Raw genomic sequence first — 27,376 nt, forward strand, 5'->3', positions numbered from 1 at the left:
GAGTTTGAAAGCAAGACATGACAAGTAACAAGGATGCTATTTTCTCAGATAAAAAATTAAGTTTGAACTCAATGCAATATAATCATTATTTGTCGAAGAATATACTAAAATTCAACTTGTGACATAGTGCACTAAAAAGAATAAACTTAAAGCATAAATTCGATCATGGCTTATTTCTAACTTTACGCTTAAAGTTATCGAAACAAAACAAAAAAAAAAAAGAGAATGATTAGACTTGGAGACAAAAAAAAATGAATAATTGCATTCCAACATTTTTATTTTTATTGACAAAATTGCACTGATAGTCCCTTACAAATTACTCTTTTTTTTGACGTAACGGTAATACGGAGAAAGCCATTGAATACAGTCACATATAGTGGCAAATTAGTGTGAGATAAGGATTGAATGCTTGATCTCCTACACCACCAAAACTTAAGTGCTTGATGGTGACCATGGCCCTTACAAATTACATATTACTAATATTAAATTTTACTCTCAAGGAATCAAAATTAAATTTTGGTCCCTATGCAATAACAAATTTTAGTCCCCATGCAATAACAAATGTTTATATTTGGTCCTCAATCACGTTTTCGATCAAATTTTGATTGGAATATGTGACAATACTTGATGCAGTCAATATTTAAAGAGCAAATCTGACAACCAACTTAATACCAAATTTCTGACTTAATCAATTGTTTCGTCCCAATGCCTCTCTACCCTAACTCTAATTTCACAAACTCAATAACACATACACTCATTTGTCTCTTCCACCACCACTCTCTCCCATCATTCCCCAATCCACCGCCACCACCAACACCAACACTCACATTGCTACCCTATTTTTCCCATTCTCCTCTTTAGTCTCAATCCCTTTCCTTTTTTCCACCACTATCACCTCTTCCTTTCTTTGGAGGATGAATAGGAAAGAAAACAAGACGGCAGGATGAATGGTGACAGGGAAAGAGAGTGAGGGAGAATATGGCAAAAGAAGGGACTGAGGGAAAAAGAAAGCAAAAAGGTGAAGGTGGAGGAGTGAGAAGGGGCAGGCATAGGCAATGGAAGAGGGAAAGGGATGTACTCATTTTTGAATTTGTGAAACTAAATTTTGGGTGGAGAGAAGTTAGAGGAAATAGCGAACTAAATGAGATATTGGGTCAACATTAAATGTGTCGCTAGATTTACCGTTTAAATATTGACTGCATGATCTACCGGTGACTGATCGTAACTAAAATTTGACAAAAAACATGATCACATAACTAAAATTTGACAAAAAACATGATCACAGACAAAAAAAACTAAGCATTTTTTGGGATAATTTCATAAACCTCCCTTGAGGTTTTTGGCAATTTCAGATAGCTCTCCTCACATTTTGAAAATTACACCTACTTCCCTTAGAACATAGGTTTGGGTTTCACCTTGATGATAAAAGACCAAAATCGCATATGAACGCCTAAAATTGCCCTCATCTAATTTTCAAAATATGAATAGTCATTAAAATTTTTTAAAAATCAAGAATACACTTGTATGCTACAAATTTATGAGTTTTATTACTTAGCCAATGTCCTGATATTTTCCATCCCATGGTTTTCTACATCCATCTAAATTTTCAAACTCTTATCACTTCTTTTTTTTCCGAACAAATTCTTTATTTTAGATGCCAAAATCCACCATCATAATTCTTACCTTTATAATCTTTACCTTTCTATAGGTTTTTTCCCTTGTATTGCCTACCAAACCGTCATAAAACTCACAATCGTTGCTTTTTTCCCAATCAAATAGTCAAGCCCCTCAATGACCAAAATTCTTCCTTTTTTGAGTGATAGAAGGTTACAATTTAATGGTCATGGGTGAAACAGTTTGGTCACAATATGTGGCCTGGTAAAAAAGAATTGTTTTCTCTTTTTTAAATTTTTTTTTATCAATGGCTTGTCTTTGAAAAAATTATGAAGCTTATTATAGTCACTGTCTATCGTCAAGGGAGGTAAGTGTAATATTAAAAACCTCAATGGAGCTCAATGAAATTGTTACAAACCTCAGGGGAGATTTCTGAAATTATCCCCTTTTTTAGGGTTAAAAATCACCATTTGATTATGAAAGACTTAAAATTTATCACCCGCAATATGTGAGGGACTACGAGTGCAATTTCCTTTTTTCTTTCGCGCCAAAAAGATCCCCTTTCCTTTATTCCGCCTACACTCTCCCCTCCACCAAAACACACACTAACACACACTAAACCCAAGGAAAAGAGCCATGGATATGGATTTTCCAGACCTACAAGAGCTAGAATGGCTTGAAGCCAACAACTCTAACTTCCAAGACGACGTAGATTTCGACCTTGATTTCCCTCCAGAACCTCCATCTCCACCATCCGAGCTCGAGCCACCACGGGATTCACCTGAACCCAAAATCCCTTCTTTTAAACCCACTTTATCTCTCCCACCAAAACCCTCCCCAATCAAAACCCAAACCAACCTCAAGAAAAGATTCCGACCTGATTTGAGCCCGGATTTGATTGACCGTGGAGATGGGCGTCCGACTGGTGACCCAGAGGAGAAGCGGAGTAGAGTTGATAATGGGGACGATGAGGAGGATGAGGATTGGCTTAGGTACCCTCCCCCGCGGCCGGTGGCTGGAAATGTGGATGCTGGCGTGGCAATGTCGGAGTCAGAGAAGGTGGAGGAGCGGGTTTTGTCCAGGTATGCGACGGAGATAGACGGGGATTACGTCCCGATTACGGGGTTGGATGGGGAGAGGGTTTATGCAAAGATTTGTGGGGTCGAATGTGAGGACAGAGTGAAGAAGTTAGATATGAGGGGCGATCTTAATGGTCAGTTCTTCTTCTTCTTCTTTTTAAAATCTGTTTCTAGTTATTTAAGCAAGAAAGTTTGCTTCTTTTTGTTTACTTGTAGCTTTATCTGTCTTTCTGTTGAGAAATCAATGCAAAAACTACCAAGAAAGTGGATTGAAAAAAATGACAATTGATATTGATATCTTTGAGAGTTTCTGTTTGGAGAAATTCAGGATCATGATGTATTTTTCTTGGAATGTTTTGTTATGAAAATATGTCTTCTAAGGTGGGGTAAATACGTTGCGAAAACTAATGAATCCTTAACAATTATGGATCCTCCTTTATTCTGCTCTGAATAAAGTTGCTAGAGATAGAAAACTGGATGCACATGAATGCAGGATCTAGTTGGTTGCTAATGAGTTGGTTCAATGAGATATGGCTGATGCTTTGCTGATGGAAATTTCTGTTTGTTTCATTTGTGTTACAACATGAATAGTTTTGGTATTCAGTAAGCAGCAAAATGCTGGATTGAGTTTGTTGAGACAAAAGAGAAATTGAAAATGAGATTTATTTCAGTAAAACACAGAAAGTCTGAAGGTCAAAATTGTCGCTTGTTAATGAGCCAAAGGTAAAACTGGATACTTTTTTTGAATCGTTAATTGGCCACGTGCAGGATGATGTTTCCAGAAAGAAAATTAATGGGCTGGAACTATCAGCTTTTTCACCTCTCTATTTGTTGAAGAGAAATAATCAAAGGATTCAAATTTAGTGAAGTCCAGAAATAAAATGAGTGGTTATTATATTTGAATTTGTTTTATGTCCAATTTTGCATCAATCATTAAACATGAGTACTTTTTTGGGTAGAACAATAGTTTTTCTCGTAGGCTACGCCTGAGAACTTTCTACTTTGAGATGGTGTAGTATTACATACAAATGGTCATCGAGCCTTCTAAAGCAGCATCTTACTTTCTGTGGCACTATAAAATAGAGGAAAAAGGTGGTCCTATCTGCAACTTGGTTCATGTTTGTACCTTATTGAATAGAATAGCTTTTTAGTGAATGCGCCCAAAGATTTTAAGGAGCAATTAGGCAGAATTGCAGTTATTTACACCATTTGTATCAACTCTATGATTTCGAGCATATAACTGATACAGATCTGGAGTATGCAAACATCAGCGTCATAGGGAATAGCATTATGTTAGACATAATAGTTCACAAAATGTAGCAAGCTTCTTCTAGAGTCGGAATCTTTAATGACATTTTCTTTGTAAGTTACTAATCTAGACATTATATGCACCATCTTGATGGGGTATAGTATCTGTACAGGGATTAGTGGATATGGGTCATTCAGTTTTACAGATTCCTGCAATTTCTTGTAGTATTACAGTGTCTACATATTTAAGCAAATGAGTCCTTGTTTCGCTTCAAATACTGGGATATGGGAATTTGCTTCTTGGATATCTTTATAAGGAAAGTTACAGCTTTAAACATGGTTATTTGCACAGCATTGTCTTTCATTTGCTGCTTTTGGTTGGTTTGTACAAGATTGTTGTCATAATTTCTGTTCTGCAGAAACATTGTACGGGATTTCATCGTTAATGCCATGTTTATCTTTTCTACAATACTCACTATGACTTCATTCAACTGCCATTTGTCGGTAATTTTTGCTGGAAGAACAATAGAAAACAATCCTAGCACCTTTTCAGGTCTCTCGCGGGAACCTATTAGAGTTTTAATGCAGAGAGTGGAGCAAGGTGAATTCTCAAAGGTATCTTTCCTACTTGGTCTCATGTTCTTAGACATTTTCAAGGATTGTAGAGTGTCTCAACAATTTTATTATTCCACGAATTTGGTGAAAGAGGAAAATGTTAGGCATAGGAAGGAGTAGAACATATTTTTACTTTCTTCAGATAATGCTGAAAGTAAGTGTTTCATTTAGCCTAAGTTGCATTCTCCTCTCTCTCTCTGTCCCCTGATCTCTATTGTACTGAAGAAGTGAAAAAGGAAAAGTAATGCTTGTGTATTGAGTTTGCCACTTTCCTTTGCATTCTTATTCATTATATCTGAATGTGAAGATGAAGATGAAATTCCATTTATCAGTTACACCTTTGAATGTGAAGATGAAGATGAAATTCCATTTATCAGTTACACCTTTTCTATAGAAGTTTCGTTTCTGTGATCCTGTTTTGCTTAGGCTTTATTTCCTCACAACGTAAGGGTCAGCTTTGCCCTTATGGGAATTTTGGTCAAGTAGGACCTAAGAGGTCATGATGTTGATACACAAAAATGTCCTCTTTCATTGACTAGCCCTAACCTTGTATTGGCAACCTCCTCACATGGTAGGTTTGTTCTTTTTCTCTCCATCAGAGAAAATGTGGTTGATGTTGCTTGTGATTTTTATTCACTTTTGGACTCCTGTTTCTTCACCCCCTCCCCCATTTGAGAATTTCATTAGGCGATCTTTTGCGTTGTATGGAAGCTCATAGTTCATTTATGTGATGTCTTTGCAGGCTTTGCAAGCTAGTGTTGAAGTTGAAAATGATGTCAATTTGTCACCAGCACCAGTTGATCCAGAGCAGCTTTGGGTGGACAAATATGCCCCAAATACTTTTATGGAGCTTCTCAGTGATGAATACACAAATCGTGAGGTATAAAGCATCTGTTGGTTTTTTGTTCACTTTTGCCAATAATTTTCATTATGGTAATGGAGCGTTATCTGGTTACTTTGTGAGTTATTATCTAGATTGTTCATATAAGCCAAGGGTAATTTGGATACTGTACCCTATTGGTCTTGGTCTCAAATGTTACTCTGCTGCAGGTACTCCTCTGGTTGAAACAATGGGATTCAAGTGTTTTCGGATCTGAAATTAAGAGTACAGCAGATGATACTTTGTCTGCTCTGAAACGACATTCCTCTGCTGTCAAACACTTGAAGTTTCATGCTAGGAACTCTTTTGGAAGTAATCGAGAAACCAAATTGAGCAAAGAAAATTTTAGAACTCATAATTATCAGAATCAAGAAAAAAATCAATCAAATGATATTCAAGAAATGTGGGAGAAGAAGCAGAAAACAGTTGGTCATCCAAAACAAAAGGTGTGTTTTAATGCATAATATCTTTATTTGCATCATATTACAACATGCAACTGTCATCACTGCGCTGTATAAGAATGTGGCTCTGACAGGTATAACGTGAATGAACTCAAACTTAATTTGAAGAATAAGATTAGCCTATATAAGGTAATTGTGTTGGTTGAGTGTTGGCCTGACCAATTGATAGAAGCTTACCTGAGTATTAGTCCAGAGCAAATGATGAGTGATTTAGGAGTTTCTCCCAATCGTCATAAGCTATTAAATGCGAGTAATTTGTGTAGGAAAGGGTACTAAACTGAAAGTGCATATTTATAGCTTCAGGAGGATCATTCTCATCTCAACATATTCTTAGAGAGGCTAATCAACTCGGGAAGCCATATGGAGTTGGGATCCTTTCTTTTTTTTTTTTTTTAATTTCATTTTTTCCCTTAATCCTTGCCTTCTCAATCCAATGGTCTTGTTAAATTAGGTTTGAAATATACATTGTTCTTAGCTGTGTTCCAGGTATTACTTTCTTTTAAGAAGCTAAGGTTCATGTTGTCTTCGATGGTTTGTGATCTCATTTCCAATGAATACAATGTTCCCAATCCAAGTCAAACCACACATCAAAAAGATGGATTTTTTTTCTTTCCTTTTACCAGTAAAAAAAATTAGAAATTTTTTTATTAATCTTGATATGGGATCATGTTGTGCATAAATTCTTCTTTGTCTTTGAAAACGCTCCATACCAGAAGCTGGAGGGCTTGTGTAGTATGGTGGTCTATTCTTCTGATTTGACTTCAGTTGGTTTCATCTCCTGTATTTAGATGGCCTCAATTGATCTATACAATGTTATTTTTATTTTGCTTGCTCATTTTTCATAGAGCACAATAGTGAAAATCTTTTGATGTACCATCCAACTACCTCTAGGTCAGTTATACCTCGTACAAACTGCTTTTTGCCATCTATTCCCCAGTTGGGCAAATTCTTAAACTGCTTTTCAATATCTATATTTTGGTTGCATGTCCTTATGTTTCTTTATTCATATTATTCCTGTTTTATGTTTCATGTTGATACTTATAGCTGAACATTCTGATTTTATCAGATTCTTTTGCTCTGTGGTCCTCCTGGCTTGGGGAAAACAACATTGGCGCATGTAGCTGCTAGACATTGTGGGTACCGCGTGGTGGAGGTTTGCAACTTTTTCCACTCAATTTGTTAACATCAATGATATGATATCTCGACTTCTATTGCTTATTTTGATAATCAACACAGACAAACTCGAATTCTCTAGATCTAAAGAGGTTGACATTTCTTTTATGCTGTTGAAACTATTACATTTCCTGATTTTGGGATGCTAGGTGTGGTCAACAAGCATACATTGTGCTTCATGGTACAATAACTAATTTGCTTTGAACTGATAATCACTGTACAATATATTCTTAAGCTCCTCTAATTGAGATTCCATTGGTGCTAACTATGGGGATTAATGTGTTTCAGGAGTCCTTTTTGAGGTTATGTTATGTGTTCTTCAGAACTTTTATGGTTTCTCTGCCTGTTCTTTATTATTGGATATCTTGAAACATAAATGGAGGTTTAACTGAAGAGGTACACATTTCAAAGGGATCTTCTGCTCATATTCCAGAAAGGAAGACAGAGAGCAATGGAAAATTAGTGCTGCAATAGCACTTTCAATTTTCATTGGCACGTGTTACAAAATACTGAATGTTTTGTTGGCCACTAGCATCTGCTTTACCTTTTATTTATTAATCTATCCTGGTGCTTTATCTGTAATGAGACTTCCTAACTTTGATTAGGAACTACCTAAAATCACAGTTTATAATCTTCAGAGACCCTTGTATTATTCCTCGTGCAAAACTTCTTGAGTGATAATTTTTCATTCACTATAGAATGCTTTTCACTACAGATTAATGCTAGTGATGATCGGTCGGCGTCAACAATTGAAACCAAAATCCTTGATGTGGTTCAGATGAACTCTGTAGTTTCTGATTCCAAGCCAAAATGTTTGGTTAGTTTTTGATGTTCACAACTTATTTCTGAGATTTCTGAGTAGAGTATACTTATTTTTCTAGTGTTTCCTTCCACATTGTCTAACAGGGTATATGAACTTTTCAGATTATTGATGAAATTGATGGTGCTCTTGGTGAGGGCAAGGGTGCTGTTGATGTCATTCTAAAGATGGTAACTTTCATAATCCTAATATCTTCTTTATGTTGTTAAACCTGTCATTTATTTGCAAGGGACTGCATGCTTAATCAGTCATTCACTTGCCAGCCAAATTAGCAATTTACTTTGTAATCTTCGTTAATTTGCAGAGACAATCATTTTGGATAATTGATGATAGAAGCCTTATGGATATTTTTTTAACAGCCATTTTGCAATTATCTTGTTATCAAGCTCAGATCAATTAACTTATTTCAAAGTTGTGGAGGTTTAGCAGATTTGTGATTTGAATGTGATCTGCATATTTGGATAAGTCACATATTGTAGCTTCTAAAGTTGCAAACTATGCTTAGTATAATGCATGTTGAGACTTGACAGAATAGTCAATCTTGCTCAGACCGAACTATATAGGTTTTAAGTTTGCTAGGTCGTTCCAGGATGTCTGCTTGGAGCCTCAGACTGATGGAGTTGTTCACCACTCTGAACCATAATTCTGTTGGTTATTTCTTATTCCAGTTATATGAATCCAAGACTGTGTTTTGCTCTGTAAATTCTTATTTTTTAAATTTTATTCAGTTATTCTAGACTTTTTCTGTGCTTGGTTACTCAGCCAGAATCTGAAAAAATATTCTGTGCCTATCTGAGACTAGCCATTTGGAGTATTCTAAGTGCTCACATATCTTATGCAGAAATTACAGAAAATTTTAGCCTATTTTGTCACTTCTTTTGAACTTCAGCATTCACTGTAGGCCTGTATGAGTTTCCGTACAGTTTTGGGATGGAAATATTTTTAACTTCTTGCCTTCAGACAGTCTAATCCAACGCAGATAATAAAGACAAATATTAGAGGATGTGAAGTGGGAAAGAAATATACCACGACACAGATCCCATCCTGTTTTTTTTTTAAGGGTCATTTTGGATACTCTATTTCTACACTTTCTTATGCCATTCTTTTACCGCTATAAGAAAGATCACAAGTGTAACATGCTAATATTTTGAGAAGTAGCATATACAAAATATCTAAAGGACGCATCTCCTGGACTGCAGTTAGTTTACCTGTCATATCTCAGGTGCATCATACGCAATGCCAATTTTTGGATCCATTGCTATTGCTAATTCATACTTGCAAAAAGGTGGCAATTCTTTTGACATTGTTATATGGATAGGTGATCAGAATTTGGTAAATTAAGAGGTTGCACTAGTGAGGGGCTAAGGATATTTATCTGATTTACTCTGTCAAATTTTTCAAAATGTAGTTTAATAGTTTAACTGGAGAGTAATTAATGTCTCTAAATGGCACTCAGAGTTGATTGTTCACATTCAGTAATATGTGATTTTGTATACCAACTATTCATGCTTAAGCTGTATATTCTTTTTAACTAACACTGTTCAAATATTGTTCCTGAAGGTTTCTGCTGAAAGAAAATCTGATAGTGGAAAAGAAATTAGAGGTCAAGAGGAACATTCTGGACCGAGATCTTCCAAGAAGCAGAAAAACACATCCTTGCTAAGACCTGTAAGCTTATCCTGACCTTGAGTTCTAAGTTAAATTAGTCTCTTCATACTGATATTGTTAGTACCAATATGCAGGTGATTTGTATCTGTAATGATTTATATGCACCTGTCTTAAGGCCACTGCGTCAGGTGGCAAAGTAAGTATCTTGACGCTTCATCAATGAAATTACATGGTTTTGATTGAACTTATGCTGAAATTAGTGGATTATTTCAATTCTCAAAAATTTTCATTCAGAATTCTCCTAATATGCTTTGATCAAGTCATCCTTACATCCATCGTATTACCCATGGTAAAACTTTGACTTTGAAAGCAATGGGGGATAAGATGATTCACTTGCAACATGACTAAAATACTGCAATCTTATTTATATTACGTCTTACCTTGAAATGAATTAGTTATAAGTATGATAAGATTCAAAAACTTGTCAGTAGAGCCTTCCTGTGTCCCTTAGATCTAAGAATTAATAAAAGCCATTTTTCTTCAAGCTTTTCTCTTTGGTATTTGCTGGATTCACTTGCCTTTTAGTGCCACAATCTTATCTAATTAACCACAGCTAATCAAGGTGTTTGATTCTTAAATTTTTATCAACTTGTGACTTAGTTTTCAAATATTTTGCTAGTTCTTTAGATCTGTAAAACTTGGGAGGTGAGTTTATACTCTTTACTTTTAATTTTTTGAATTTCTAAGTGAGTATGATACATTTTAGTGTTGCTATGTTTTTCATCTTTATATTTTTTATTTTCAGAACTCTAAATAGAATATATTTCAAATTCTTGTTACTTCATGTGATATATATGCTCTTTTTGACTATAAGAAGGTTTGCATGAATAGCAGCACAATAACTGGAAGGTCACCAAGACTTGGCAGAATATAGTGATGAACACTAGTAAAACAGTTGTGGTGTAAACATATGGAAAGATTTTCTATATAACCTTTTGCCTGTTTCCAAACCCCATGAATATTATGATTTCTTTTTGAAGAGTTGCTGCATGAAACTTACACTTGTTTGCTAACTTTTGGTGCAAGAGAAAATGTTTTATATGAAAATATCCTAATATTGTTTCAGTACTAAAAAAGGAGAGAACATTCTGTCCCCAGGTTTAAAGAAATAACACGCTCCAATACTTCATTGTTCAACTCGAATGTATTCAAGGTGCAATATGGGTTGTCTGAATACTTTATCTCTTCAAGGCTAAGCAACATTATTTAATCGAACCTTCCTAATTAATAGACAACCTCAGTAGGTAGCATATTATCTTCACTTGACTACAAAATTATAAAGGTACATTCTAGATAGTACTTGCCCCTTTGTTAAATTTCATTCCGCGAACCCTTTTTTTTTTTTTTTTGGTTAAAGCCCATGACCGTTTATTTTATTATTGTTGTTTCGAGGACATGAGCTGCTTATTACTTAGTCAGATATTCCTGGACAATGTTTACTCATGCAAAATACTAATGTTAATATGGCTGAAACACTCTCGTGCATATAGTTTCTCCAAATGCAAAATTTAGCTGACTAGCTCCAATGAGAATTTGAACAGAAGAAAAAAACAAAGAACTGGCTTCCAATAATTATACCTTGCTTAGGTCAATCATGGATTTTAGCTGATATTGGAAAAGCCTTTTGTCAGATTCAAAAAGTTCTAGAGAGTGATATTTTTAGAGTTAACTAACATCTTTGATTGCAATTCTAATGATCTTTCTGTTCTTCAATTCTTTTTCAATTTTCATTGCAGGGTTCAATTATTTGTGCAGCCAACTGTGAACCGTGTTGTAAACAGGTCATTTTTTCATGATGCTGCTGAATGATAGGTTAACTGGAGTCATCTTCTTGTGCTAACTGACGCTATTCTCTATTTATTCTGGCATTATCCCTGAATTGTGGTGCTATTTATGGCTCTTTCGACCAGCTTGTTTTAGAAGTTTAATTTGGACCCCATGTTGATTAACGGGGAGAATTACTGTAAGGAAAGTCTCTATTTAAAACTGTATTCAGAAATTAGCTGATAGATAGAATTGTTGTACAATCACTATTTTACCTAAGTATTTGCAGAGAAATTTCTCTGTGAAAACAATAAATAAGCAACTGTTAAAAGCATCTAGATGGACCAAACCAAAATTCACATGAATTTGGCTGAAATTTTATGTGTTCGTTGATATGGAATAGAGAATTGCATGGTTTTTCTAATTTAAACTGGTGGTAATCATACAAGAAGGCTTTCTTTTCTTACCTTTAACCTTTTTAATTTCTTTTTGCTTTAGTCATACTTCTATTAGTTTCCCTTCTGTTATATTGTTTTGAAACTACAAACGTCATATTAAATGTTGAAGATCACCCCCAATCATTTCCTTTAGGAACTTTGTTTTGTATGCACAAACACATCGACGCATGTATGTGCATGTCATGAGAAAAGCTTCGCATCATTGACCTGAATGATCTTCTCTAGTTTGCGGTTTTGGTTTGAGTTCTGAAGTTCCATCTGTTAATCTCTATGTTTGACCAATTGAGTAACCATAATTGAATTGCCAATTTTCATTTTTCTTACCTGCTGCCGCCACTGGCTGAAATAATTGTAGGCTCAAGTATATATGCAACAAGGAAGGGGTGAAGACAAATTCCATTTCTCTAACAGCACTGGCAGAATATACTGGTGTGTCCCATTCACTAAAGCAGAGCTGTGTGTTTCATTGTTTATACCACAGTTATATAGAATTTACCATAGTTGCCATCAGTTGTAAATGCAAAAATTGATAGAGACTATGAGTTGATAAAGTATAACAGAAAATTTAGATCAAGTTGACAAAGCTGTGATGTAATTTGATACCTGTTAACACCTATCTTTGACGTGTCTTGTTAAGGCATCCGATGCAAAATCATATACCATAAGTAGAGGGAACTGGGGAGGTGGTCAGGTTTGTTTGTTTGGCTTGAACCAAAATGCAGTTGATGGAATAGATCTTTAATTATCATAAGATGGTAAATCTTTATCACCTCGTGTTTTATGTGCAAGTATCTTGGGCTTTAGCTTACAGGCATTGCATATTTCTGAAATCGAAAATGTTCTTGAAGCTTCTGATTAAATGGGATAGGAGATTTATTTGACTTTATATGTGGTAAGTTTTCATAAAATGGTCTGGACGTAGTTTATAACTGTGTCATCGTTGTCAGGAAATTTAAACAAGTTTTGTTTTGAACTTAATAGATGATGATGCCTTATCAAGCTTCTTTAGGAATGTGTGAAAACTGGAGAAAGAAGCAGCTGTTTTAAAAGTGTATAGGATGCCTTACCATAAAAATTAGAATCATAGAGTCTGAATGTTTATGGTAAGGCATCCTATACACTTTTAAAACAGCTGCTTCTTTCTCCAGTTTTCACATCCATTTTCTTTTTTCGATATTGAAGCAATTGTTAATAACCTGGAAAAAGATTATATTCACCAAATACATATTTCTTTAAAAAGCTGGGCAACATTGATGAAATAATGATAAACACAAAGTTCTCTAATTGCATCATTTACTGGTTTAGTGATAATAGATTGCCTGGCTATTCAAATTAATTGCGTATGGAGCATACATTACGAGAAACTTTTGTGCCTATGATTGATAGTTGAAAAGGACAAGAAGTAAGTTAACTATCAAGTACTTGGTCCTCGGATGAACTCAGTATGGACAATTAAAAACAAGTAGTGTGATCTGAGATTTGGTCAAATAGGCAAAATGTTAAGAAGTCTAGGATTTCGTTGGAATTATTTGTCACAAAATAGGAATTACACAGTTGAAAAGTTTGTGAAGGTATAGTTATCCTCAACAATATGTCGAAAGAGATATTTTTCAGTTTTCTCAGTTACACATTATAAGTCGAAATGAAGTCATATCATGTTATTTAGTTCCATTCATTTTGCGCAATTAATTTTTATTTTCATATTAATCACTGCTTTTTCTCCCCCTGCCTTCCAAAAAGAATGTGACATAAGGTCCTGCTTGAACACTCTTCAGTTTCTCAACAAGAAGAAGGAGGCACTCAATATGGTAAGTTGTTAATTGTTTTTCGCTTTTATCATCATCATTCTAGTGGAAATGCCAAACTGAACAGAGGAACTTGGGCTAGTTGCCACAATTATATCAACTGTGCCTGTACAGTATCTCTGAGGTAATCTCTCTCGTCAAGATTTCATGCATTGTGATTTCTGTGATGCGATTTAATGTTACTTGAGGTTAGCTCTTGCTGGTGTACTTATCCTTCATTATGTTGAATATGTAATATTGACAGTTCCTTTATAGATCATTAAAAAGCTATTTACTGTTTGGACAATAAAATCGTTAAACCCGAGTAATACTGACTTCCCTTTAGACTCTATTGAAGCCTGGTCTGAAATTGCAGCTTACCATCAGAGCAAGCTGCATATAGACCAGGTTCTTATAGTTGTGAACTTATAAGTATTACTAATCTAACTCAAATTCTTCTCATCAAAAACCTTATCCCTCTCCATTCAGCTGGTTCTGGGCAATATTTGATATGAGATCAGAGTTTGTCCTGCCTTTTAGCTATTTAAGAACATTTTACTACATCTTTTACCTTAATAATTGGTGCTTAGAACTTGTTTTATTGTGAATTTATAGGTCTGTGCTGAATTTTCCTAACCCATCTTGAATTGTACATTTAGGTTTGCCATCTATAGTGATTTAGTTAGTATGTGGAGAAACTGCCTTGAATCCTAAAATGTGATGCATTTGTAGCCGATGTTGTAACATGAAGCATTTGCAGTGTGGTTTTGTGAACTTTCCTTCTTGAAAATTGCCTATTACATGATATTCCACATGCGCTCCTGGATTTGGCCAACATTGTGTAGCCGTAGTTCTACGAGTCTCTCAACTGCCATTAGTCTGGTATTGCAAATTCATCTTTAAAAGCTCTCATTCTATTAGAGAGTTTTTCAGAAGTGATTCTCCATGAACATAATGTGTGCATATATATGATAACTCAACATTTGAAAGCTTAATCATATCTATTTGTTTTGACAAACGATGGAATTTTGAGCTGGCTTTTTACAATGAACTTTCTCAGCAATAGTTTGCCAATAATTCCAAATAAAAGATGGTTCTGCAAATTAACATTCTCTTGTAGGGTCTGGTAGGTTATGAGGTTTTCCTATCTATCAACTTAAAACCTCTTAACTTTTTTTTTTTTTAGCATTAGCTGAGTTATATTTTTCCCTGTTGTTAGCTCAATGTTTGATATTTCCTCTTGGCTCCCAGTTGGAGATCAGTTCACAAGTGGTTGGCCGAAAGGATGCATCAAAAAGTGCTTTAGATATATGGAAAGAGGTTAAATCATTAGTAGCTGTTACTCTCTCTCTAAGTTTTCTTCACCTTATGTTCATGTCATAACATCTTCAGATTGAAGTTCACATCACTTGTTATGTTGTGCTTCCTGTCTGACTCATCTTTACTTCCTAACTACAGGTATTCCAAAAACGAAGAGTCAAACGGGAAAGACAATGTATGAACATCTTGAATAACATGACAAATGAGCTTGAGTTTCTTCTCTCTTTGATATCTAATCGGTAGGTAACTACATTACAATTGGTAGCTTTATAGCCATTTTCTGAGTGATGCATTTAAGTTCAATGATTTGCAGTGGGGACTATGATTTAATCTATGATGGGATCCATGAAAACATCTTACGACTCCACTATTATGACCCTGTAATGCAAAAGACTGTAAGTATTATACCATCACTATATATTCTTGACTATCTGCTTCCAAATTTGGATCTGACCATTTACCATTTGATATTTGTATCAAAGGTCCAATGCCTGGATAATCTTGAGGTTTCTGATATAATAAACAAGTATGTTATGCGCACACAACAGATGTCACTTCAAGGTAAGAGAATTCTACAACTTGGAATCATTTAAGTGTAAATCGGTATGGAGGTGAAGCTCCCTTTATTCCTTGAATCTTGTAGTTTATCAGCCCCAAGTTGCAATGATCATACATGGCCTGATAGCTCAAGTTGATAGGCTAAATATTGAATGGCCAAAATCTTTTCAAAGGTACTTCACTTTCATCTCAAAGAATGTGGCAAAAGAATTTAGCATTATATCTGATTGTGTCAGATTGTTATCAAGCTTTGGAGTTTTTACTGCTATTTTTGAAATTTGAACATATAGGTACCGGACTGTGTCATTGGAAAAGATGGATATACTCCGCTCCTGGCATATCAAAATATCACCACACATCTCAAGGCATTTGTCAACTAAGTCATTTGCGGAAGAGTTAATTTCTCCATTCTTGCATATTCTGTCTCCTCCAACCTTGAAGCCGGTAATGTTTACACACTTATTTCCTAGTTGCATGCTGCACACAATGCCATTTTTTCAGCTTGATATGGGATTCCTGTTCTTAGTGCTTTCTTCTAGCAAGATAAAGGTGTAAAGTACTGTCATCTTTAGTTAGTTTTAACCACATTGCCTATAGAGGAAACAGCTCCAATTAAGACCGGCCATCCAACAGTTTTTACCTAGGGCAATGAGTACCATTAGGTAAGAAGCTTAAGGTGTGGTTTCTATTGTAGGTGGCGTTGCATCTACAATCGGAGAAAGAAAAAGCTGATTTGGCTCAATTAGTAAATACAATGGTCTCCTATGCTTTAAACTACAAGAACTTACAATCTGGTCCTTTATTTGGTGGCCCAAGACACGAAGATGTTTTGGAGGGGTCATTGCTATCATTTGATCCTCCCATTGAGGACTTCATAAAATTCAAGGTTAGTTTTGTTTCCTTCACCTGATATGAATTTTTTTCCCAGTGTTTTTTATTTGCAGCATCCTAAGTTGTAAAGAAGTTTTCTTGCTGTTGACTTATTAACAAATATCTGCAATTCATTCATTCCTTAAACAGGGATACAGTTCTTGTCATTTTGTTCTGGCCTCAGCTGTGAAGCAATTGTTGGTACATGAGGTAAGTAATGTGTTTATATTGTCACGACGCATCATCTATAAGTTGTTCTGTGTTGGTTTCTTGTTGCTCAATATCATAAATAACTCTTTGGTGTTACCCAAATAATAACCTAGCCCAGCTTCGATATAAGAAGTTATGTAAATTACTTCTATTTTACTTATTTTGCATGGCTAGTACACCATTTCTGAGTTGTCATGGCTTTATTTATGTGGACCTTTCTACTCGTGAAGCTATACAATATACCAAGAAGTAGAAAATTTCAGCCACATGGCTGTTTGTCAAACTACCTGTAATTCGAACTTGATGGGCCTGAAATTGAAAATGACTGGTTTGGTAGCTTAGGTTTGATTGATTTATTCTGGACACTTCTGGGGACTAAAGTTACTTGGTGTTGGTCAAGTCTAATTACACATTCTGTGAGTACAAGAGGACCTTTTCTTGCCCTTTTTATCCTTGCTCTTTTGGGGAAAGGGGGGGGTGTTGTATCTCTTTCTTCTGAATAAATTGAAATAAATAATTACTGACAATCTTGGGACCGTTTATTCAATACCTGGGCAATGAAAAGTTAATGCAATTTTACTGGCTTATCCAAGTTTTTTCAGGTACCTGTATGCTTGTTTTTCCAATTTGTAAAGTTAAGATGTGCTATTAATGTGGTTTGCTTCTGAATGGTAATTACTGTGGCTATATTGTTTTCCATGATGTAAAGAATTGACGAATTATTTCTTAGATTAGAAGCACTTGACTGTATGATGAAAGTAACCTGTGACTTCTCAAAATATTTGCACACCTAAGATGCCTAATTATCTGATTAGGTCACTTGATATTGTTATTTTTCAGTCTCTCTTCACTGAATAATTGAAGTATTTTCCTTGGGCATGATATTACGTTCTTGCTCCATTTTAAGAAATGTTCTTATAATCTGCTTCGATAGTTCTGAATTTTGCTTATTTTTCTAGAAATATATTGTGTGTCCTCAGGACAAGACAAATCATGTCTGTATCCAAATTTGCACGTCATTCTTCATTTTTGTCGAGTGTGAAACAAGATTTTCCCCTATATCTCTGTGCCTTGAATAATTTATGCCTTACTATTGGTAGTAACAGACACAATGTGAAATTTCCAGGTGGAAAAGCATAAGATTTTGCAAGGCTGCACTACCAGATGTTTGGACCCATTGGATGCTTCCAATCAAGAAAACTGTGCCTTGGCAGGGAAAGAGAATCTAAGTTCACAATCTCCTAGGTCTTGCATGGGAATTGCAACAGTCAAGAAGCAGACAAGTGCTAAAAATATATCACTGCAAGTACAGAATGGACTGTCAATGGTGCAACCATTAACTAAAGAAGCCAGTACATTGGAAACAGCAAGTGGAAAAGTAAGATTACCTGAAAAGACGAGGAAGTTGTTGAGCTCCTCTAACTTCTTTGACAGGTATATTCTTGTTCATTCAGTCTGTGCCTAGACTTTTATGATTTGATTCTGAATGCAGTGAGTGATTTAGACTTAGTTAATAAAAAAAATAGAGAAGAGTGAATTGTCTTGTATTCTGTGTAGTTGAACTGGTTACAACTGAAAAGTATAGATGTTGAATTTGTTATTTAAAAGCGTGAAAAAATTACTAATTTGAACAGTAGAAAATTATGCAAGTCTAAGAGGTTTAGAGCGCCAAAAATTTTGAGATTGAAATTTCGGCATTACCTTGAAAGCTATAGATGCTATTTCAGTGTTTTGAAAGTATCAGAAGTCACTTTTGCCTTTTCCCCTTGTTCCGTCTTGAATACTGTTCAGAGCTTTTAATTTAACACATTCCAATTCTGCTGATAGATTTTGTGTTAAATCAGGTTTAGAAAGGTCAAAAGTGATGGTTCTGAAAATGTCAATCAAAATGTGCAAGCGTCAGAAACAGCAGAGAGAGATTTACGTCCTCTATTATTCAAATTTAATGAGGTATGTAACTTTTTGTACGTTATTGTTGCTGTCGTTGCTCTTGTTCTTCAGCACATTATCTGTATAGGTCCACAATCATTTCACTTGTTTCTAATGCTAGTTCTGTCTTGAATACTGCTTGCGAATTATATGAAAGCTCAATTCATCATAAATTGAGAACTTGCTTAGTTGTTTATGAAATGCTAGCGAAAACTTATTAATTCAATGGAAGACTCCTATTGTTTCAGAGTTGGACAGGCATCTGTTTTGATGATGAAAACACTTGAATTTATAGAGTTATTGGCATAAAGTGTTTGGGCCCAGGAAACAACATGTGATACTTTTGGATTTAATATATCTGACTATGAAGTCAATCTGCACCCCGCGAACTTTAATTTCCTTCAATCCTCGAAAATGCGGTTTTCACTGTTTATTTGAATTTGAATCCCAAATTTCATTGGACTGAGTAGTCCCCCAGGAAAATTTCAGGATGACTCCTATGACAAAATTGCGCTTAATATATGGTAATACATAATTCTCCCAAACATTGAAAGTAATGGGATTTATAGGTTCCATGTTAATGCATCAGCTTATTTGGAAAAACTAGCTACTATCCTGAGAACCTAGCAAGTGCAACTGACAACTCTATCAAGCATTTTTGGTTGGCCAAACGTTGGATAAACAGAGAAAGAGCTGGGTGGAGGGACTTGGAAGGATAGAAATTATTTAGAAGGTTTTGATCCATTATGGTGTTTTACAAAGGGATCATAGAGTTGTGCCAGATCATTATGATTCTGTCTCTAGTCTCTACCCATGCCTGAGCCATCCATTCATGATGTTGTCATTCTATGCTGGCAAGGACAAGATTTTATATCTTTCCTAGTGCATTTTGGTTTGCTATTCATCTGCGAACATGTTTCTGCCACTATAAGCTTCCAAAATAATTTCACTAATAGTTCAAAAGTATAACGTCCCAGAATTTTTAGGCAAAAATGGTAGTTTTGACCGACGAGTATCTTCAACTGGTGCCATGATGCTTTTGTTAGTTAATTAAACTCCATAAAGGCATATCCCAAGCTTCACTTCAAGGAAGTGTCTGTCTGTACTTCACTTGGAATTTGAACTGTGTAAGAAAAGGGTCTTAAGATTTTCCTTCTCACAAAATCTAAGGGTACAAGTTTAATAAATTATGACTTAAGAGCCATTCTAATGGGAAAATTGAAGTACATTATCATAACTACTGTGAGATTGTGCAGGGTTTCACAAATGCAGTAAAGAGACCAGTTCGAATTCGTGATTTTTTTCTGTAATGGAAAGCATTTCCTGGGAGCGTGTACTGCCTTAAATCTAAAGTAAGCAGGTAAAATTTTGCGGCTTCTTCATTTATGGAGACCACAGTTGTGATTTTGACCAGGCTGTTTAGTTACTTTGACGCTGGGGTACTCTGTAATTTTAAGTGCTGAGCAATTTATAGCTCTGCTTATGGTATCTGTGATATCTGTCTTACAACTTTAACATGTAAATTTCCTGTTTATATCACCAATTACCGTCATAATGTAAGGTTTTATTGCAAATCTAGGAGCAAAGAATACCTCAATTGACATGGAAACCTTCCACAGACAGAAATTCAAATAATTGCATATATCTAACCTGGGAATAAAATTTTTAATAGTGCAGTGAAAAGTAATTTAATGTTGAAGTCTTAATTTGATTAGATTCATAAAATACCGTCCGATGTGCATAGCACTTGTCAAGCTAGTTAAGATGACGAAGCAACAGGCTATATGCATCTAGGATGCTTGTATAACCCTCTGAAGAGAACTAATACTTGATTAATACCATCTAGAAGTGGTCCAACTAAAAACAACAAAAGAAAGAAAAATCAGGGCACACTGCACAATTAAGAAGACAGAATTTCTCTAAGATATGTACGCCTTACAACTGGACCGGTTAGGGTTACAAAAATCTTTAAGAGGAGACTGGAGGCATTGCAGCAGAGATCAACGAACCAGAGAGCAAGATAAGTGAAATTTGCTTAGGTTAAAGGGGATATAATAAAGCGCTAGAACAGATCATAACCTTTAGGTCAAAAGAAATCAAGGTTCAGATCTCTAGGGCCACTTGCAGTAGCACCCTGAGGAGGACTGATGGTAATCCAAAGCAATGAGATAGTGATGGAAAGAAGTCCTGTCCAGACATAAACTATGGTGGGCAATCTTCCTCTTCTTCCCATCAATCCTTTGGCAAAAGGATACATGTGGGCCAACACCCAGAAGCTGAAGAAAGCTCCACCAAACAGCTTACCCCACTGTGGAATTACACTATAAACTGTTCTTGAAATTCCAAGTACTAGAGCAATCAGATTGACCACTATGATTGTTAGGGGCATTATAAATAGACTTGTCCACTTGACAACATACAGATCGGCATAGATGTCATCTTCATCTTCTGCAGTAGCTTTTGCTGTCAATTTGAATGAAATTTCAACACCAGCAATTGCCTTGAGGAGTCCCTGTAGCACCGCTGCAAGGTGCGCACTAGTACCACCAATGGCCCAGAATTGCTCATTACGCCACAACTCCTCGAGGCCAATACCTGACCACTTCACTTCAAGGAGTGAAATGAGAGTGAGTGTGACAGTGATGACAAGGAGGTAGCAGAGGAATGCAATATTTAGGCTTTGAACAATGAATTGCCCACTGAAGAGGGACAAAGCTGGGAGGAAACAGTAGACCACAAGGAATATGGAGGTAAAAGGGTAGACTCCAACATTGAAGTATGCCACACGTTGGAGGAATTTGAGGCGCGGACTTGCTAGAGCGGGATTGTTCCTGGAGAAGAAGATTTCAACTGAACCTGTTGCCCATCGAAGTACCTGATGTAGACGATCTGTGAGATTGATAGGTGCAGTGCCACGAAAAGCGTCTCTTTTTGTGATACAATAGACAGACCTCCATCCACGATTATGCATACGATAACCTGTGACCACATCTTCTGTCACTGATCCATAGATCCACCCTACTCTGTCTCCCCACTCTGTCTTGTCCTCATACCTGCATTCACATACAGTGTACATATGCACTTGAAACTAGTTCTTTTTTATGCGCTTTGATCTGCTGAAGAAAAAGTTATATTTGCTAATTGTCCATTGTCCACGAGTAAGAATCTATATGCAGCAAGAGTAAATAGAGGCTGCTAAGTGTTGTTAAAAATGATAGTCTAACAGGCAAAACTGAGTATATGATTACCAACAAGAGATAACGGCAATAGCCTCAGCTACAGTCGGAGCATCAAGAGGGGGACGTGCAATGATCAGTGCACCTGGAGGCCGTCCGTTCTTTACAGAAATGTGATCAGCAAGTGGTCTTCCTTGATACTCAGCCACTGCTATAGAGTCAACAAACAGAGTGGAATTCCCAAACTTCTCTGGCACGGCCAAGTCAGGATGTGCTGTCAGGGGCTGCGACTCATCCTCCTCAGCTTGTGACCTAACCTTTTTAGATGGAGCCTTGTTTTGTCCAAACACGCCCGAGTATTCATTTGCCCGTGGTGGGTGGAATCCATAGAGTGCATACCGACGAAACATGCAACCAGTTCCAACATACACTGGACCTTGAAGACCATCCAATGCCCGCATGTTCCCTGATGCATGCAGAGTTACAGTTTTTGATATTTTGTTTGCTTATATAGAATTTTACGAGTTTAAGACATCATGAAAAATGAAGCCTCCACTGGGATAAAGCTTCTACTGGTTGGTTCTTATCATGGTTATTTCTGTGTTGCTTTTCAATTCATCTATGAGGTTTTAACTCTCATGCCTTTCCTTTTTTATCAAGAAGTTCATCATCATAATAGAATTATGAGCTGGATCTCTGCCTTCTTACGTTAAAGCTTTCTTATGGGGGACATAATTTTATCTTTTGGAGAAATGCCTCTTTATCTTTGGATTCATCGTAAGGTAACACTTGTTGGAAGAAAACCATTGCATGCATCACAGGTATCTTAAGCACATAAAGCTGATTTAATATACTTACAAATCATAGATTGACTACAAAAGCCATATTGTTTTTCTATTTTCTTAGTTTTTGACTTAGAGGAACTGAATCCAAATGCATACAGTTACAGAACTTTATTGCATAAAGATAGTACTTGTTACTTTTGATGTGTATTTGCCATCAAGTTTGTTTAGTGTTAATTGATATGCATTTTCTTGGTCTAGTTCAGGTTTCACGCAAGTCTCAAGACAGAATTGTAAACCTACAGATGTTTTATGCAGTTTTTGTTAACTTGGATTGAATGCTTAACTCGAAAGGACATGGAAGGGATACTAGACGGTTATACTGGAAGAGTATCAGGATAGAAAACGTGTTTGAGCTAAAATGAACTCTAGTTATGTCCTTACAAACTCATCCAGTGGAAAGTTAGTTGAAATAATCTTACCATCAAAAAAGACAGTGTTGTGATTTGCGTATCTATCTGAGGGATCAATTCCTTCAAATCTTTGTGGGAACTGTACATAGCAGACACGGTCACCACCACGGTCCATCATGTAGCATATGCCTTCCCTCATTGCCATAGAGTTATAGATGTAATGGTCACAGTCCAAGTTAAGAATAAATGGTCCATTGGAAAGAATTGCAGAAGCTCTGACCAAGGCATTCATGGCTCCAGCCTTCTTATTATGATCATAGCCTGGTCGTTTCTCTCGAGAGACATAGGCAAACATGGGAAGTCGTATATCAACACCACTAAAGTCCAACCTCTTTTCATCTGGATGACCCATTACAGGATCATGTTCTGGCACCTTGCTCATTATCTGTAGGAAGGAAGATTATGTGAATTATACGTGACTTGACTTTAATAGGCAGTGTATAGATCAGGAGTTCCTCTTAGAATAAAAGATAGCTATCAAATCCGGAGTTTGAGAACAAAGAAACCACCGAAATGGTTAGAACTTCATGTCATGTGTGACATATTACTGTCTCTGCATTCTAATTGAAAACAGTTTGATTGCATATGAAACTTCCTCTTTAATCTCTTTTGTACACTCTGTCTCTCTATTTGCTTATCAATAGATGTATTGAAACTGAACGTGCAAAATGTGTTCTATGGTTGATTTACTGTAAGATAACTACGTAGAAAAGTTTTACATGGCCACCTGCAGAATTCCGGCATGATCACCCTTTGAGTGATCGGCTGTTGGTGTGAGCCATGTTCCTGGCCAATGAGTTCCATCTGCCATCCATGTGGCCTTGGCAACATTGGCCTTATCTGTAGCACCATTTGTCTCTGCATTTAGCTTCTTCTCCTTTGAATTGTACAATTCACACCTTTTCCGTATAACTTCAGGCAGACCATTGATCCTGACCTTGAATTCATCGTACTCCCTCTTGATCCACCGGCGGTCCTTGACAAAATCAGGGCGCTTCTTGTTTTTGGTAGGATCAGTTGTCTGACTGAAGTAACTCTCTGGATTCCTTGGTTCAATATTGTGCTTCCTGCAGAACGGTACCCAAACCTGTCGAATTTAAAAACTCTTCAGGACGATACAAAATGTATCTGGACATGCATATCCATAGTGCATGTTCATTACTAGATTCATTAATCTTCGAATGAAGAGAATGAGAGAGAAAAATGTTTCATCCTTTAGCAAGTTCTCTATATTTTTGGATATGTGCTTGTGTATTGTGCACATGCAAAGGAAATAAGTACAAGAAAATCATGCATTTCTTTAAATTGACAACAATGTTTATCTAGCATGTTTCGTACAAGTATATTTGGCTCTACGTGTATTCAGAGGCTTTAGGCAATAGTATCTGCAATCTTACATGCTCATGTATCCCAGAAAGCAAGTAGATGCAATGCTCAATTTCATACAGACCTCAGCAAAGTTGACAGTCTCAGCCATGGCCTCAAATGTGAGTATGGCACCACCGTCATCTGAAATGTAGATTGAGACTTTCTCAACAGGATATTCAACTGCAAGGATGGAAAGGATGGTATTTGCAGTAAACAGAGGAGGCTCTTTTTCAGGATCAGCTGTTGAGATGAACACATCAATGCCAGGGAGGTCAGATCGGCCATGGGGATTGGAGGGAGAAGATGACTCAAACTTCTCTTTTAGGGCTGCAAGGTCAGCTGTTCGGTTGATAGGATTGAACTTGGGAAGTATATCAAGCACCCACGAGAACGCAAACCATATCTCACATACAATGGATATACCCCATAGCCACATTGCTTCTCGATTAGGATTTCGTACTCGCCATCCAAGGAAGAGGAAGAGTGTTATTAGACGGACCACTATCAATAACCTGTATTTACAAAATTTTGGTTAGACTTGAGCCAACAGCTTTTTCTTTGTCGAGTTGTTTTATAAAGCAGTGTGGTAGGATGACCACGAGAAAGGAGTGGAAGGAAAATGGTACAAGCTTCTCACACAAAAAATTTTACCAGGAAGTGTTTCTCAATCCCTCTAGACCTGCAATTTTTGCTGTTATATTATCGCAATTGGGGTCATGATCCCCATTAAAACCTGACCATTCTTGAATCCCTTTTGGAATCTAAGTCCTTCCAGATTGTATGTTCCATCTCACTCCAGACTTTACCATCGTGGGCTTTCTTCAATAATGGAAACTTTGCTCATTTCTACTGGTTTGGAGGTGTCAAAACTATTTCACTCTTTTTCAATACCTTGGAGTGATTAGGCAAAGGCGATAATGATTCCCAACCATGAGCAAAATTTACTAGGTGAGTTAAAGACTTGCCAAAGTCATTTTTCATCTGATCAAGACTTGCAGTGAGTTTCAGCTCATTTTACTACCAAGTCTCATCCCTTTGTGGATGATTTACTGGCAGGTTGAACCATGATTTCAAGGCATAACTAGTTCAAAAAGGACACCTTGAAATAACAAGGCAACCCTGCAATTTGTACCCGAAACCATTTACCACGCAATAAAAAAAAAACCTCCATGTGTCCCCTCATAAAAAAAGAAAAGGAAAAGAATGAAGAAAGTAAATTAAAAGTTTTTCATGCCATTTTAGTGCAGCTACTCTTGACTCGAGACTTAAACAAAACATTTTAAACATCATAATCAAGCCATCAATTCTCCAGAAGAAAGGGGTAGAAGAAAGGAAGAGGGGTGCACCTGTAAGGACTGAGAATCCCAGGAGGAACCTTGATTTTTCTGGTAAGCGGCTTCCAAGGCTTGTCCAAAAAATCAGACATGCCTAAACCAGTATCTTGATCATATGAATCCTCTTGCCAGAAAGCATTTCCTATCCCATACTTTCCTTTTGTTTCAAACAACCAGCGATTGTGATCAAAGTCACCAGTTTGGCTCCTCAACAGCATTGATTTGTTATTACTAGAGTTCATCAATGACATCCTCCTCTCCAACTTTCCACTCGCATTCCCCATACCACCGCCACCAATTCCACCATAATTCCCTTCGTCCTCGCTCCCGATACTGCTCATTCGTACACGTTGCGACTCATTGCGAAACCTAGACGCCGTGCCATAGGGGCTAGGCCCGTCAGGCTTGTCGCCCGAGGCACCGGCATTTGATGATCCTCCAGGTTGGTTGTCCGGCGTTGGTGGCATGAGTACTGTATAATTCATAAAGTCACTTGAACCTGAAAATTCTTCTGCCATATTTATCTCATCGTCCCGGGAGAGGCTCACAACACGGCCACTTGACGTCCTACGTGCAAATTTTACGGCCTGCGGTGGCCGACTAGCGTCCGACGAGGATTTTTTTGGGCCTGATGAAGTCGCCATTATGATATGATCTTCTAAGCTCTACTCAAACATCTACGTACATGGCTTTTTTTTAAGGTGCCATGAAATGATCAAAGGCATGTGAGGCAATTAGGCACCTGCATGGATTTCCCCATGTATATTGGAACAAAATTTACGACATTATTGGGTTTAACTGAAACATAATCCCAGATTAAGTTATGAAAAATCAAAGGATCCTAGCTTCACGAAAACAAGAAAAGATGTTTAACAAAAAAAATGAAAAAGAAAAAGAAAAAGGCAATGCTCAATGGCCTAGAAAACCAAATTGCTAAAATTGTGCTTTGGTGTTGTCAATGGTTCTTATTTTTCGTGACAAAATTTTCCTACACAGCCAACATCCCCCTTCTTTTACGCTAGGCCTCAAATGTAAAATTCACAAACAAAAAAAACCATAAGAATAGATTCAAAAGTTTTCAACTAGAGTACCTCGTGCTTACTTGATTCTGAAAGTCCATCTAATTGTATGAGGATCTATACCAAACCAAAGCTATCATATTAGTTTGACTGCATATTAGTTCAAGCTACAATTCTCAAGAAACTTTACTTTGCCTTTTTCTGCTAACATATAGTACATTTTCTTTAAGCTGACAGCCATTTCATTAAGGGTTTTTTTTTTAAATGTTGAATTAACAAAAGATTTTGACGGTTGATGTCTCATTCACAAAGTTGAATGCAAATCTGGAATTTTAATCAAATTCAAGTGAAAAAAAAGAAATTTGACACATATCTGCCCAAGTTAAAGATTAGCATGTCTTGCTTCAATCCTCCTCCACTGTTGTTCCCTTTGCTTTGATCATAGCAAGTTTGAGAGCCACTGCATTGTCCATCAGACTATTCCCAACACTGAATTCCTACAGTGCCCACTGAAATGAAAATTCTTTGGGATATACTTTCCTGTATAGAACTCTTTCCAACCCCCTGTACTCCAAACCTTTCAGTTCTCTAGCTGCACTTTTAATAATCCATTTGGTAATCAAAAGATTAACTGGAGAATTAATATGACGATCCCACATAAAAGCCATTTTGTATCATATTATGTGTTTTTGGTAATCAAAAGATTGTAGCAACCAATTTTAACCGATCTTCCCAAATGGAAAATACATTTCCACTTCTAACAAAATCTACAA

The 27,376-nt window shown here is 36.5% G+C and overlaps 2 protein-coding genes across 8 annotated transcripts; one reads left to right on the plus strand and one right to left on the minus strand.

Annotated features, from left to right (window-relative positions):
- Nucleotides 1-2,161: 2,161 nt before the first annotated feature.
- On the plus strand, nt 2,162-24,918 carry LOC113736291 (uncharacterized). Of its 7 annotated transcripts, none has more exons than XR_011842439.1 (24): nt 2,163-2,827; nt 4,495-4,556; nt 5,299-5,436; nt 5,607-5,882; nt 6,964-7,050; nt 7,786-7,887; nt 7,995-8,060; nt 9,451-9,558; nt 9,633-9,694; nt 11,295-11,339; nt 12,136-12,209; nt 13,521-13,588; nt 14,816-14,884; nt 15,023-15,123; nt 15,198-15,279; nt 15,367-15,445; nt 15,528-15,615; nt 15,733-15,886; nt 16,137-16,328; nt 16,463-16,522; nt 17,649-17,956; nt 18,367-18,472; nt 19,708-22,202; nt 23,801-24,918. XR_011842439.1 is itself a non-coding variant. In XM_027263188.2 (24 exons), the coding sequence occupies exons 1-23, from the start codon at nt 2,251-2,253 to the stop codon at nt 19,759-19,761; spliced, it is 2,958 nt and encodes a 985-aa protein (XP_027118989.2). In that variant the 5' UTR covers nt 2,163-2,250; the 3' UTR covers nt 19,762-19,803; nt 20,874-22,264. The 7 variants fall into 7 exon arrangements, 3 of the variants coding, with proteins under 3 accessions (XP_027118993.2, XP_027118989.2, XP_071940703.1); XR_011842440.1 differs by lacking the exon at nt 23,801-24,918 and having other exon boundaries at nt 19,708-19,811; nt 20,874-22,264; XR_011842441.1 differs by lacking the exon at nt 23,801-24,918 and having other exon boundaries at nt 19,708-19,811; nt 21,670-22,264.
- Nucleotides 20,504-27,273, minus strand: LOC140038935 (cellulose synthase-like protein D1). Its single transcript, XM_072084601.1, has 6 exons — nt 25,597-27,273; nt 24,333-24,762; nt 23,610-23,969; nt 22,892-23,267; nt 21,700-22,093; nt 20,504-21,504 (listed from the first exon to the last, which is right to left on the minus strand). The coding sequence occupies exons 1-6, from the start codon at nt 26,226-26,228 to the stop codon at nt 20,538-20,540; spliced, it is 3,159 nt and encodes a 1,052-aa protein (XP_071940702.1). The 5' UTR covers nt 26,229-27,273; the 3' UTR covers nt 20,504-20,537.
- Nucleotides 27,274-27,376: the final 103 nt, after the last annotated feature.

The sequence above is a fragment of the Coffea arabica genome, chromosome 3e (genome assembly GCF_036785885.1).
Source record: "Coffea arabica cultivar ET-39 chromosome 3e, Coffea Arabica ET-39 HiFi, whole genome shotgun sequence".
NCBI classification, from domain to species: Eukaryota; Viridiplantae; Streptophyta; class Magnoliopsida; order Gentianales; family Rubiaceae; genus Coffea; species Coffea arabica.